The 14,397-nt window shown below is 40.6% G+C and overlaps 2 protein-coding genes across 3 annotated transcripts; one reads left to right on the forward strand and one right to left on the reverse strand.

Annotated features, from left to right (window-relative positions):
* Positions 1–908: 908 nt before the first annotated feature.
* On the forward strand, positions 909–7,612 carry pelo (pelota mRNA surveillance and ribosome rescue factor). Its single transcript, XM_046854464.1, has 13 exons — positions 909–1,409; positions 2,662–2,754; positions 2,833–2,983; positions 3,722–3,812; positions 3,906–4,069; positions 4,968–5,028; positions 5,145–5,306; positions 6,128–6,174; positions 6,271–6,344; positions 6,444–6,515; positions 6,629–6,703; positions 6,975–7,006; positions 7,137–7,612. Exons 1-13 carry the CDS (start codon positions 1,369–1,371, stop codon positions 7,229–7,231), a joined length of 1,158 nt encoding a protein of 385 aa, XP_046710420.1. The 5' UTR covers positions 909–1,368; the 3' UTR covers positions 7,232–7,612.
* Positions 7,535–13,202, reverse strand: paqr4b (progestin and adipoQ receptor family member IVb). 2 transcript variants are annotated; one of them, XM_046854467.1, is made up of 4 exons: positions 12,786–13,202; positions 12,589–12,686; positions 10,417–10,635; positions 7,535–9,174 (listed from the first exon to the last, which is right to left on the reverse strand). In XM_046854467.1, exons 1-4 carry the CDS (start codon positions 12,833–12,835, stop codon positions 8,741–8,743), a joined length of 801 nt encoding a protein of 266 aa, XP_046710423.1. In that variant the 5' UTR covers positions 12,836–13,202; the 3' UTR covers positions 7,535–8,740. The 2 variants fall into 2 exon arrangements, with proteins under 2 accessions (XP_046710423.1, XP_046710422.1); XM_046854466.1 differs by having other exon boundaries at positions 12,589–13,200.
* Between the last annotated feature and the right edge of the window lie 1,195 nt (positions 13,203–14,397).

Below are 14,397 nucleotides of genomic sequence, written 5' to 3' on the forward strand. Positions count from 1 at the left end.
TCCCATTCAGTTGTGTTTCCATGCTTTACCACTAGAGGCAGACATACAGTTTAGATAAGTTTTTCTGACATCACAGTGCACTGTTCTCCATCAGGAGTGTAAAAGGCCAGAACACTGAGCAAGATTCGTCGTTCAGCATCACGCAACCTACCAAACAGTAGGTCAGTCGACAGCACGCAACCTACCAAACAGTAGGTCAGTCACCATCACGCAACCTATCGAACAGCAGCTAGCAACTGACAGCAAGAATCACACACGATCAATTCTGAACCCAGTAAATTTGAGTGTTCTGAATCCTGTACCGTATTTTTACTGACACGCTGGGGCGAGTACAATCTCCTGATCAGCGCACACCAGATAATGAAACTCCATTAGACAGAGAGAAGGATACACAAAGACAGAGGGAGACAGAGAGAAGGATAGACGGAGATAAAGTCCTCCTCTATCTCCGTCTATCCTTCTCTCTGTCTCCCACTCTCCCTCTCCTCTGTCTCCCACTCTCCCTCTGTCTTTGTGTATCCTTCTCTCTGTCTCCCACTCTCCCTCTGTCTTTGTCTATCCTTCTCTTTGTCTCCCTCTCCTCCTCTGTCTCCCTCTCCTCCTCTATCTCTGTCTATCCTTCTCTCTGTCGCCCTTTCCTCCTGTCTCCCTCTATCCATCTCTCTGTCTTCTTCCCCCCTCTGTCTCCATCTATCCTTCTCTCTGTCTCCCTCTCCCCTTCTGTCTATCCTTCTCTGCCCCCTATCTCAGTCTATCCTTCTCTCTGTCTCCTCTCCCTTCTGTCTATCCTTCTCTGTCTCCTCTCTGTATATACTTCTTTTTGTCTCCCTCTTTGTCTGTCTATCCTTCTCTCTCTCTCTCTCTGTTTCTATCCTTTTGTCTTCTCCTCTTCCCCTCTGTCTCGCCTTCTCTGTCTTCTCTTTCTAATATTCTGTCTCCCTCTCTCTATCTATCCCCCTTTATCTGTTTACCAGTAGTAGATTTGTATAGGGCGGGGATCTTTATTTCTTTATATCTATATTTCATGTATTATATTTTTTTCTCCATTTATTTCCTGCCAGTGCTTGTTATGTTAGAATGGAATGAGAGCAAGTTTAAACCCTTTAAACTGCGAATATCCCTGGTGTTTACGTATTACGATTAAACCAAAGCAGCTAAAATAACTTCCTGTTTGAGACTCGGCGTGGCGTCGCGTCCTGTGACGCAAACACCACGCGACAGCTCGATCATTCGGTGATTCATTCCGGAGCGATGGCCAGGATGTGTCAAGCAAAACGATCGAAATGAACAAACTTCATGGATTAACACACAAAAATACAAATCACTAACAGCGTTTTTTTTATTGGCTAACAGGAAGATCGAGCGAGCATGAAGCTGATTCATAAGGACATCGAGAAGGACAATGCCGGGTAAGTGCACGCGCGTGTGCGCTCCGTGTCCCAAATATACACCGTGCACTACATAGAGGGTCAAAGCGACAGTGATCGAGGCATATATATATATATATATGGGTATATCTTAGTACAGTACATAGTGTGTGGGTTGCCATGTAGTGCACTTGGAAACGCGGATAATTCAAATCCAGCTGTTTCCAGATCACTTTCGGTTTGGATAAGTGCACTAAGGAGTGTGTTCGAGCCCAATCCCAAATAAATATGGGTAATTTTTGGTGCCTGGAAAGAATATAGTGCAATCCAGAATGTAGAAATACTATAGTACTCTTATATTGTGCCCTTGAGGAGGGATAGTGAAATATTTGGGGCTAAAAATACAAAACAAACCAGAACAATTTTGATCATTCAGATCCTTCAAAGTTCCTCCTTCTGTTTTGATGACAGTTTTGGCACTCGTGTCATTCTCTCAGTCAGTCACCTGAAACCAAACCATATTTAGGGAGTTCCCAGAGCTGTTAAGTGCTTGTTGGCTGCTTTTCCTTCACTCTCATGTCCAGTTTCATCCTCCATGCTTCACAGTTGGAACCAAACGTTCAGTACCCGTCTGTTTATCCTCTGTCTGTCTGTCTACCGAAGACAACGCAGTTAGAACTAAAAAGTCTCAAACGTGGACGTATGAGACCAAAGGACAGTGTTAATCTTGGCCCTTTTGTCAATTTCTTGACTTTTTTCATGGCCTACGCAAGGTCTTAGCTGCTTGTTGTTCTTTCAAATGCTGCGATTCGACCATGAAGACGTGACTGGATGTTGAAATATGGCTCAAATCTGTGATTTCTGAATCTGGTCATTCTAAGTTATCCTCTGCAGCAGAGGTAGCTCTTGGTCTTAGTTTTCCTGAATCAGTCCTCGTTAGAGCCTGTTTCATCAGTGCTTTTGATGGATTTGTAAAATGTACTTAGGGATACATTTAATGTGCTTGAGATTTTTCGGATAGACTGATCGTCCTTTCTTTTTTTCTTTCTTTTTTTTTATATATGATACTATATAAAATATTGATGCTGTCCTGACTCTTTCCTCTGCACCTGTGTAGTGTGAATTTGATGAGAGAATGCCATGAGTTTGCCAAGCCGGCATCAAAACCTCCAAACAAACCTGTACTGTATATGCGATTGGTGTCCTATGTAGTGGACCGACCCAGTAAACGGAGCTCGATAACCCAAAACGTACCTTATTTCACTTCACGTGTCGGTGTAACTGTGTTCATCAGGCAGGTGACGCTGATCCCCGAGGAGGCAGAGGACATGTGGCACACTTACAATTTAGTACAAGTTGGTGACAGTCTGAGAGCCTCCACTATCAGGTATGGTGGCTTTCACTTGGTTTCTCGCATGCTTTAGCGAAGGGCGCGGTTTAAAACGCAGCTCGTGTCCCCGAACAGGAAGGTGCAGACCGAGTCGTCCACAGGCAGCGTGGGAAGCTCGCGAGTGCGCACCATGCTCACGATCTGCGTCGAGACCATCGACTTCGACACCCAGGCGTGTCAGCTGAGGGTCAAAGGCACCAACCTCGAGGAGAACCAGTACGTCAAGGTCAGGCGTCGGATCTATTAATAATGGCACCCTTCTAAAAATCTGAAAGCAATCCAAAATCATGGGGGGTCACAAAATTCACAATTCGGTACTTTTATTTTAGTTTATTTTATTTTTTTCCTCAAAAAATATTTTCCTTTTGTTATATTTCGGTACATTCAGGGGGAAGAAATTCACATTTTCTTGTCAATTAGTATTTGTTTATTATTATTATTAACACAGTTTATTTTTATCACTAACATTTTCGAACATTAAAATTTTTTAAAATCATTTTAAATAAAATACCTGCTTAATTCAAATAAAAAAAATTTATTCTATAAAAAAAATACAATAAAAAAACGCTGGAAAAAAAAGAAAGAAATTGATTCAATTAAGTTATCGATTCAATTGGCATGAAATAAATTGCTTAAATAAAATGAGATGAAATGGAAAAACAAATTTGTTGTAAATTTAATGGGCAGTAAATGTCTTCATTCCTTCCGCCCTTCATTCATTCACTCACTCGATATGCGGAATTGTCAGAAGTTTCTCCTTTTAAGAGAAATTCTCGCAGCTAAATCATCCATAGCGCTAGACGAGTAGCGTCTCAGTACGAGTCCCTTCAGCGCACTTGTTGATATAAACCATCACCTTTTGACCAATCAGAATCCAGAATCCATCCATTTGACCCCCGAATTGCTGTTTCGTACGATTTGACGCCCTGTGTCTCCTCATCAACTTTTTGCTCTCATTGGTCAGATGGGCGCCTACCACACGATCGAGCTGGAGCTCAACAGGAAGTTCACCCTGGCCAAGAAAATGTGGGACAGCGTGGTGCTCGACCGCATCGGTACCTTTTAAATGAGGATTTTTCTGAAGTAAAGTTGTGACGTATCGAGGAGTTACTGTATTTTGATTACTACCATCATAATCGACCCCACAGAGCAGGCGTGTGACCCGGCGCAGAAGGCAGATGTGGCGGCTGTGGTGATGCAGGAGGGTCTGGCCAACCTGGTGCTGGTGACTCCGGCCATGACGCTGCTACGAGCTAAAATCGAGGTCACCATCCCACGCAAGAGGAGAGGCAGCTGCACTCAGCATGAGAAGGTCAGTGGGGTGTTTTAATTTTTATTTATTATTTACAACTTTTAAGATCAAGATCTATTGGTATTCTACCTATTCCTACTTCTTATTATTCTTCAGACCAAAAATTTCTACCTGACCCGAGGACATGGAGGAGGTTGAGATGTTATAACCAAAATTAACCTCTAGGGGGAGTTTGACATTAATTTACTACTTCGTAGTGATACAAAATTGTAAAAAAACAAAACAACAAATTTAATTTTTTCGTACAATACGTTGCGACGCTGCCAGGATGTACACATCTCTCACAGAGTGTGTGTTCGAGTGCGAGTTCTTTGCGGTGTTTACGGTAGTGTAAAAGCTCTGTTTTGATCAATTATGTACTGTCATTTGTTCAACCTTAATTATACTACCCCATTCTGATTACCATTCTTTAAGACTCCTTGGTCGGCAATTGAGTCTTGAGTGACCATATTTTCAAGTTGTGATGTTACGTGTCATTGTAACGCATCTCCATCGTATAACAGGGACTAGCTATGCTAGTGTTTCAGATAAAAAGGCGGCAAACAGGAAATGACTGGGTATCTCGGTGAGCCTTGTATGTATTGACACCAAAACAAAACCATGTTAAACATGTAAACGAGTTTCTTCTAGACTTCCGCTAAGTCGCTAAGGTGTGGGGCTAAAAAAAAAAAGTGCTTGGCCCCCTTAATCGCAGCTTTACTTTTAGGAATTTGTTGTTGTTTGTTTTTTAAAGCCAATATAAAAAAGTGTCATATAACGTGGGTCATTATGATGTTCATTGAAATGATGATTTTTAGCAAAAATAAGAGTTTTTAATTAAACTTTGCGATTTGTAGCTTCGTTTAAAAAAAATCTTAACTAATCCATAATTCAACAAAAATGTTTTCCCTCCTTTCAGGCGCTCGAGCGATTCTATGAAGCCGTCATGCAGGGAATCCTGAGGCACTTCAACTTCGACGGTGAGGCTCAAGTGTGTTGAAGCTTTAAGCAAACCTGTGTTCATCGTGTTCATCTATCCTTCAATCTCCCTCTCCCTCTCTCTCTCTCTCTCTCTCTCTCTCTCTCTCTCTCTCAGTGGTGAAGTGTATACTGGTGGCGAGTCCGGGTTTCGTTAAGGATCAGTTCATCTCGTACCTCTTTAAAGAAGCAGTGAGGCAGGAGTGCAAGGTTCTGCTGGAGAACAGGTCAAAATTCATGCCCGTGCATGCGTCGTCCGGACACAAGTATTCTCTCAAAGGTCTGTATCAGCATGTTTTATTAAAAAAAAGCTTATTTTATATATATATATATATATATATAGAGCTGTCAATCTATTAAAATATTTAATCGCAATTTAATCCTACATTTGATGAATGAAGATAACATATGAAGCATTTTAAAGTAATGATGGCGTTTTAAATTATGTAAATCACACAGACACCAAACGGAACTTTCGTTACGTATCCGCACGGACGGTTTTAATTGCCGGATATGTGCAGCGTGGCAGATTTTAGTGCTGATTTGAGACTGTTCAAATGATTTTTCGGTGGAGTTTATATTTTAAATTGTTTTATTTTTTTAATTGTTTTATTTTTTTAATTGTTTTATTTTTTTTTATTGTTCAATTTTTTTATTGTATTTTTTTGTATTCTTTTTTTATTACTTTTTTTTTTTTATAAAAATGTCAAACAAAAATGATTGAGCGGTGCGCGTTAATAAAATTAGTACCGTTGAAATTCATTTGCGTTAACGCATTCATTTTGACAGCCCAAATGTATGTATCCATGGATGGATGGATGAGTAGATGGATGAGTAGATGGATGAATAGATAGATGGATGGATAGATGGATAGATAGATAGATGGATGGATGGATGAATGGATGGATAGATAGATGGAGGAGTAGATGGATGGATGTATAGATGGATGGATGGATGGATGGATGAATGGATGGATGGATAGATGGAGGAGTAGATGGATGGATGTATAGATGGATTAGATTAAATGGATGGATGGATGGATGGATGGATGGATGGATGGATGGATGGATGGAGAGTAAAATTTAGATTTTGTTTCCTCAGAGGTTCTGTCTGATCCGGCTGTCACGTGCCGTCTGGCTGATACGAAGGTATCATCATCATCATCTTGGATTTGTATAATTTATAAATATTCTGTAACATCATTTACATATTCAGTTTCATATTAACATATGCATGAATAATAGGCTGCAGGTGAAGTGAAAGCCTTGGAAGACTTTTACAAGATGCTGCAACATGAACCCGACCGAGCTTTTTACGGGTCAGTCGCCATTTTATTCGCTGAAAATCCTGTGCGTGATGTAAGAGAAGCTATTTAATGTTCATTATCATGAAGATGAAATGAGTTTTCCATGCGCAGACTGGCACACGTGGAGAAAGCGAGCGAAGCACTGGGCATCGACATCCTGCTCATCAGCGATCAGCTGTTCAGGTGATGAGCCTGTTAGCATGAAAAACATCCATCAAGGATTTCATTAATAAATGGTGGAGTTTTGCCGTTATGATGTCATCACGGTTTTCATTTGTGTGGCCTTTATGTAATAGGCATCAAGAAGTAGCTACCCGGAGTCGATACGTCCGGCTTGTGGATAACGTGAGGGACAACGGGGGAACCGTCAGGTAACAAAAATGATTGCTAACAGATATGTGGGCACATCTCCAGATCCATCAGAGAGCACTGTGATCCGTTGCTACGGTTACGGTCTTTTTCATCTGATTTGTTTTTTTTGTTTTTTTTGGAACGAATCCCATTCCTTTGCTGAAATGCTTCAAAATCAACAAATGTGGAAATTCAGAAAACGTATTCGTAACTTGTTGCCATGGTTGTTGTGAAGACGATTTTGTTTTTGTTTTCTAAATTCTTTTCTCTTTTTTTTTCTTTTTTCTAAAGGATATTTTCAAGCTTGCACGTCTCCGGAGAACGTAAGTTTATCGCGTTTCCACACTTCACGTTGACTCAAACCTGGAAATAACTCTGATAACTTCATGTTCTCTATATCACCTCTCTCTCTCTCTCTCGCTCTCTCGCTCTGTATATCTCGATCTCTTCCAGAACTGAATCAGCTCAGCGGCGTAGCAGCCATCTTGCGCTTCCCCATCGCCGATCTCTCCGACGCCGAGGAAAACAGCAGCTCTGACGAAGACTGATGGAGGGAAACTCGCAGGCCATCCAGCATGACATCGAAACCCTAAAACCCCTCATTAATATATTTAAACATAACTATCCTTCATTCTAACGGCTCCAAGCAACGTGCCTTTAACATGTTCACGTGATCCGCAGTATAACTTCGGATTCAAAGACGATTTCTTTTGTTTCATAGTAACACGAAATGGAGATTTTGGAATCATTTAAACGAAATAACTTTGTCATTTGACTATTTGTCACCTTGCTAATAAGAGGGATCTTTTTTTCTCTGTTCGGGCGCCAACGAAACGGACAGAACAAACAGCAAATGTAGCGTTTGTTTTTAATTTCGATTGTATATAAGATAAGTTACTTTCATTAAAAACAGCTGCATTTGAAAAGCATCACAGTACATGGGTGTAGTGTCTGATTTAAGCCTTCAGAAAGCAATACAAGCTCACAAGAACATGTATAGAATATACACGAAGAGCATTCTGAATCCAGTCGTGTTAGCCCGTGTTCGCTAGAAACCAGCACTGAGGAATGATGATGTATATAAACCTAAAAACATCAATTCTGAAAGTTTGTTGGGTTTTTTTTACTTTTAGCATACTACAATAAGAAGTGAATATAAAAACAATACAACAGTCTTAGTGTTCACTTGGATGCTAGCGAACTAGCTAATGTTAGCTAACTGGATAGCAATTAGCTGTGTGGAACGACTGCATTCATGAACCCAGAAATCCTGTTTGCTCATTATAGCCGGCTATAAATGAGCAGAAAGAAACTTTTTTTCCAGCTATCTACTGACAGAAGTGAGGATCAGAACAAATCAAGAAGATGACTTAGAAGTTCCACCAAATTTGCACTTTGGCTAATCGATGATTGCCTGACAGCAGCCCAGAAGGATTATTTTTTTTATGTACATTTACTCTTTCTGTAAATTACAAATCTGTCAAATTCATTTGGCTTTAACCAGCTAGCGATGAGTAGAAGGGATGATCGAAAGCATTAGAGATTCCTGTCAAATTAGCAGGTTGTGCTAACTGACTAGCAATTAGCACGGCATTTATAACAGCAAATCTCAGAAAGTCAGGTGAGCTTATTTATCCAACATACAGACATTCTTTAGAAGTGAAAATAAAAATGATAAGACAATTCTTTCAAACGAATTCTGCTAAATTAGCTCATATTAGCTAGCTAGGAAAAAAAATGTGATATGGTTTAGTATATTAGGCTTCTCTGAGGTAGAAGTAGTAAAATCTTTGGTCGAAACTATTCATTATAATGTAGATTTATACAGGAACTGCTTCCTCAGTGAGTGGAGGATATATTCGTGGGACAGGTAGGACAGATGAGGATTCATAGCTTTAACAAATAAGGCAGCAAATTTTAGATAGAGGCATTAGTGAATTTCATCTCAGCCACAAACAGTCTGGGTGGCTTTTTTTTTTTATCAAGTTCTTCTGGTCCACTCTTATAGTGTGTCTTCACCACCTAGTGGAGATGATAAGTATTTTCCAGTCCTTTGTTCATTTTGGGGGGCACTGGTAGTTCTTTAGCCATGCCAGGTCCTCCATGGTGCCCCAGTGCAGGAATATTATGGCCAGAACAACAGCTACATGCATGATCTGGTGACTGTTGAACCAGTAATCGAAGCGGCCGGGGCTGAAGCGCTCAGGTACGCGGTACACGTTCACCAAGCCGCCCATCAGTGCCAACGCATCCATGATGACATAATGATGGAGCGACTCTGGATTTCCGGTGGCGAATTCGAACCAGCGCAGGAAAAAGAGGAAAGCGCGGAACAAGGCTTGGAGGCCGAAGGAGCGCAGACGGCGTGCGCCGCTCTGAGCAGTTAAAGCATCACGGACGCCGCGGCAGGAGAAGAGCACATAGCCGAACATGGCAGCGTGGCGTGCCAAGGGCTGGCACAGCAGAGTGATGTGCACGATTGGCAAAGCACCTGCAGAGAAATAAAGGGGAAAAGAGAGGGCTGTGAGGTCCGGAGTCTGTGAAAGTGTTTATTCTGAGCACCCAAATGCAAGAGAAGTCTATGTAAAATTTTAATTTGCTTAGCGAATTGTGAGGGGTTTTGCATTTTGTGTGTGTGTGTGGGTGTGTGAATGTTAAAGCATTGTATGGAAATGTAAGAGCTTTTTGTGTGAATGCCAAAGTTTAGTTCAGAGCGAAGTGAGAATGTGAGATTTCGTGCGAAAGTGAATGTTGGCGGCTTTTTTGTGCGAATGCCAGAGTTGTATTTTCAAAGCTAGGTATGTTATGTGTAGAAATGGGAGAGCATTTTGTGCGAATGCCAGAGTGTTTAGTTCAGACGAAGTGCGATTGTAAAGAAAATTTACGATTTTGTGTGAAAGTGAACGTTGAGGGCTTTTTTGTGCGAATGCCAGAGTTGTATGTTAAAAGTGTGTTTTGTGTGAATATGTGAGAATGTAAGATTTTGTGTAAAGGTAAGTGTGCAGCTAAAAGAGATCTAAAAAACCCTTCGTATGAACGTGAGAACATGTTGTGAGAATGCACTTTGTACGAGTGAGAGTGCTGTGTGTTATTTTTACGTTTTGTGCCAATGTCTTTCTGTAATCGTGAGGTTTGTGGACAAATTTTTGGGATTGTTTCAGGTTTTTCATGAACGCAAGTAGAGTCTAAATATTAGAGACCTTTTGCCTGAATGCATTTTGTGCAACTGCAACACTGCCGCTGGGTCAGAGATTTAAGACCAGTTGCGAAAAAGCATTCTGTCTGGCACAATGACATTTGTATGAATGTCAGAGAATTTTCTTTTTTTTTCAACTGCAAATCGCAAGAGCAATTTGTTTGTGGATGTGATTTTTCTGTGATTGACTCTGACCATTTTGTGCGGTGGAGGTACACATCTTTTTGTCATCGTGGAAGGGGATTTGCATATACATTTACATTTACATTGATGTCGTCACCTTACAATTATCTCATTCCTACACCTGAGCATTTAAGGGTTAAGGGTCTTGCTCAAGGGCGGCTTGGTAGTGCTGGGATATGAACTCATGCCCTTCTGATCAGAAGTCGAACATCTTAAACACTTAACTCCCACCACATCCTTGTAGTCTCGCAGTTGCCATATACCACCATATGCAAAGCACTAAAGCACTAGGGTAATTATGTAACCCTTTCCAGGTTCACTGAGCTCTTTTAAGGTGAGTACAAACGTCCTCACCCAGAGTGTTGACTAGACAGACGCCGAACATGTCAAAGCAGAGCAGGGCGTCGTAGACTCGAGCGCCGCCTTCATGGTTCATAAAGATGTGATAGAGGACGGACCCGACAGTGGGAGAGAGGCAGGCTAGGTAGTGTATGATGCAAAGCCACTGCTCATCCACGTCAGACCAGGGAATGCTGAGAGGCAGGAGCAGCAGCAAGCACACGAATGGGACACCTGTAGGAAAGACCAGAAGGAAACTCTTAAATCTGTAGCATCTGAATATGGAAAGAAAATCTGCCATGTGGTTGAAGACCATTGAATATTAAATTGAACTGATGGAAGAGGTTTGGATCCCTGATTCATTCGAGTACATAAAAGCAAAGCTCACAGTAAAGTGACCATAGATGTGTATGTCATAGACATATAGGACGTAATCCTTCTCCTGTGTGGAGGCTTAATGATGTTAATCACTGTAATGTGCTTAAACAGAGATGTCCAGCTCAAGGTTGACCATGTGAACTGGGATCCTAGCACTATCAATGAGCTAGCATGGAGGCAATTGGAAAGAAGTATGCAAATCAATGATGAAATGCTAACATTGCTTTGCTAGGTGATAACCAGGCTTTACCTCAGGCTTCCTGTGTATATACTGTGTGCCTTTGCAACTGTGATTGGAGAAGAGCTGCATAGACACCAAGCACATTGGTGTGGATTTGTTTTTAAATACAATTCAGTGGTGAAGCAACTGTGAAAACATTTTAGAACAATCAAGAACGTCAACATTTACCTCATATAAGTGTTATCTCCAAGTAACACTTCATGACCCTCTGCTCTCCCCTTCAGCCACTGCTCGTAACCTTGGGGTAACTATGGACAATAAACTGTCCTTTTTCCCACATGTTGCTAATATGGCTTGTTCTTGTTGACTTCTTCTCTACCACATCCAAAGGATTTGACCATTTCTGTCCACACAGGCTGGCCAGGTGCTCATTCAGTCTCTAGTCATTTCAAAACTGGACTACCGCAACTCTCTGCTGGCAGGTCTTCCCCCTGAACGCTATTCGTCCGCTGCAAATGATCCAAAACGCAGCTGCACGGCTTGTGTTCAATCTGCCCAAGTTCTCCCACACCACCCCACTGCTGCGCTCCCTTCACTGGCTTCCAGTAGCTGCACGTATCAGATTCAAAACACTGATGCTTGCCTACAAGGCAAAAAATTGTGCCACCTTCTCTCAGAATGAGAGGTAAGTACACTTCAAGGCTCTTCTCTGTTCTGGCACTGAGGTGGTAGAATGAACTTCCCCTAGATGTCCGTACAGCAGAGTCCCTGACTATCTTCAAGCGACAATTTAAGACCTAACTCTTGCTGAAACACTTAAATTAGCACTTTCCAAGTTTGCTTTGTAGAAATCAAGAGTTATATTTATATTGAGTTTGTAATCTTGTGTACCAGTGTAGATTTATTCATTACTAGAGACTCAAAGCACTTTTGTACGTCGCTCTGGATAAGGGTGTCTGCCAAATGCAGCAAATGTAAATGTAAATGTAAATGTAAATATATGTCAGTATATTATTTCGCAAAAGTCTCGATTATTTAGCAATTTTACTTAGCAATGACCAGTTACCCAACCTGAGCACGAGTCATCATTTTTGAACTCTGACAAATTAAACAATGGAAGTCAGGGGAAAGGTTTGGTTTGTGCCCTTGTATATTTTCTGACAATTATCTTTTTAACATTCGAAATGTTTGCATAGTAAATCTGTTACATCATTCTGTAATCACCGAAAGGAGAACATAGCTAGCTACAGGTTGTGACCTGAACTCAAGCCCTGATTTTAAATTGTACACATAAACCTTTTACTTCAAAGCAACCTCCTTTTTTAGTGTTTTAATCCTATCAAATTAACCAACGCTAGCATTTCATTGTTTTATTCTGTGTGCACCAACTGTATGCTGAAGTCGGCCCTGCGATTACACCCTAATTAGATTCCCCACACACACAGATTTACTGCTAAGCCAAACTAATGCCATTTACACACAACCAGTGCGTTAGCAAACATTCTTGAGAAAAAGAATGAGCCACGAGTAAACTCTACGATCTGTAAACCGTGAATGAATACATTGTATTCTGGAATGCACTCAAAAATTTGAAAGTTTACACACAACGTTTTGACTGAAATTCTTACCATGCGTGTAGATGTTTCCAAATTCGTTGTGGAGGTAAAAGAGACTTTGTAAGCATCCTGTGCAGGTGGACACTGGGCGATATCCGGTCAAAACGTACTTGTTGAATTGAAGGTGTGGCGGAGAGTTCTTAAAGTCCAACAATTTTGGCACAGGGAAAAACACCATTGTGTTTCTGGGGCAATTTTTGATCCCTTACCAAGTACACCAACTAGTAGTCATGCAGCAAGTCAACCATTTGTTACTCATCTATATGCTCGACTCTCCATTTGTGCACTTTTAGTAGAACAGTTCTCTAGATCTAGCACTCGGGACTTTACAGTGGGGACGTCCGGGAGAATTTCAATCCCTGTCCTCCACCTGTATTTAGTGTGGATAAGGCTTAGAGTGCTTCACACACTGACCTTTCCATACTAGCCTCCTTAGTCTGAATCCAGGCTCTCATTTACATGTATATTTACATTTACGGCAATGGCAGACGCCCTATTCCGGCATGTCTTAACCACCGAGCTACCACTTCATTTATTCTGCAGGATGATCTTCATGCATCTTTTGCTTTCCTACACTTATTAAATGATCACAAATCATACTCCAGCATTTCATTAGTGTTATACCAATGCAATACAATGCTGAATTCATATGCAGCTCCACAAGTCCCTCTATTGGCAACCTCTATTGCCTTTATGACACACTGAAGACGCAAGGTTTTGAGATGATTCCAGATCTATTTTTCAGGCTTTTGGTTGCTTTTTAAGGTTAATTTCCTTTAAAAACATGAAATGCTGCTTTTCCCCCTATAATTAAGTTAATTTTTGTGTTGGCATTGTGGACTTTCAATCCAATTTGACGATGCATTCTGCTCTAAAATGTCAATTTTATACACGACTTCAATGATGAGTCACATCAAAAATTATTACTGAGGGTGTTACACAAGTAGCAAAGCCACCTCAAGCCATATCTGAGATTGTATGCTTTGGATCATGAGCAGATCCTTTCCTTTTCCACGTTTTTGGCCTTACCATCATTCTGGTCAAGGTTAACTTGGTTCCAGAATGTTTCTGGCTCATCTTGCCTTTTCCCATAAATAGCTCTTCGATTTTCATGTTGGTTTATTGTTTTTTTAACAACAAATTCAGTCTTTACAGGTGAAACCCAGGTTTCAGATTCAAAATATATTAACTATTCAAACAGTCAATCTAACAGGGCATATCTGGGCAGTCCAATATGTTCCAGGATGTTTGATCATTTCATAAATGGATGGTTTCTGAATTTAGATTTACACATTTCTTATATCAATATCAAGAAATCTTGTTTTATCATCTCATTCATTTCTTGACCTCAAACCCAAATGTCTTCAGTATATATAGCAAAAACAAAAGAACCAACGTTGCCATTCCAACAACTACAAGTTTTTGAGTCATTGTTGCAAACATTTTTGAAAGGAGTCTCCAGTGTCAGTGTTTAACCGCAAAACTGTAATATTCCATTCTGATGTTTCTTCATAGTATGGAAACTTTATAAGCTTTGAATAGCTTGGTGTAGCTTCGTATGTATCTTCAGGCTGGAAGAAAGAAAAAAATGGAAAAAGGAGAAATTTCCTGAGGAAATTCTGGTCTTAATATAAATGTTTTGTGGAGTAAATTGGTGTGGTATATCAGGAAAACTTTAGGATATGCTATCCTAGGAAAATAATTAAATTCACCATAAGTGAAATAGGTATATAATTAGGAAGAACTGGATCAAGTGCTATTTCAGAAGCCATATTGTACAATTACACCAGATTTTCTGTGAGTGATGTGATCGTTACTAAT

This window comes from Silurus meridionalis, chromosome 7 (assembly GCF_014805685.1).
Source record: "Silurus meridionalis isolate SWU-2019-XX chromosome 7, ASM1480568v1, whole genome shotgun sequence".
Classification (NCBI taxonomy): domain Eukaryota; kingdom Metazoa; phylum Chordata; class Actinopteri; order Siluriformes; family Siluridae; genus Silurus; species Silurus meridionalis.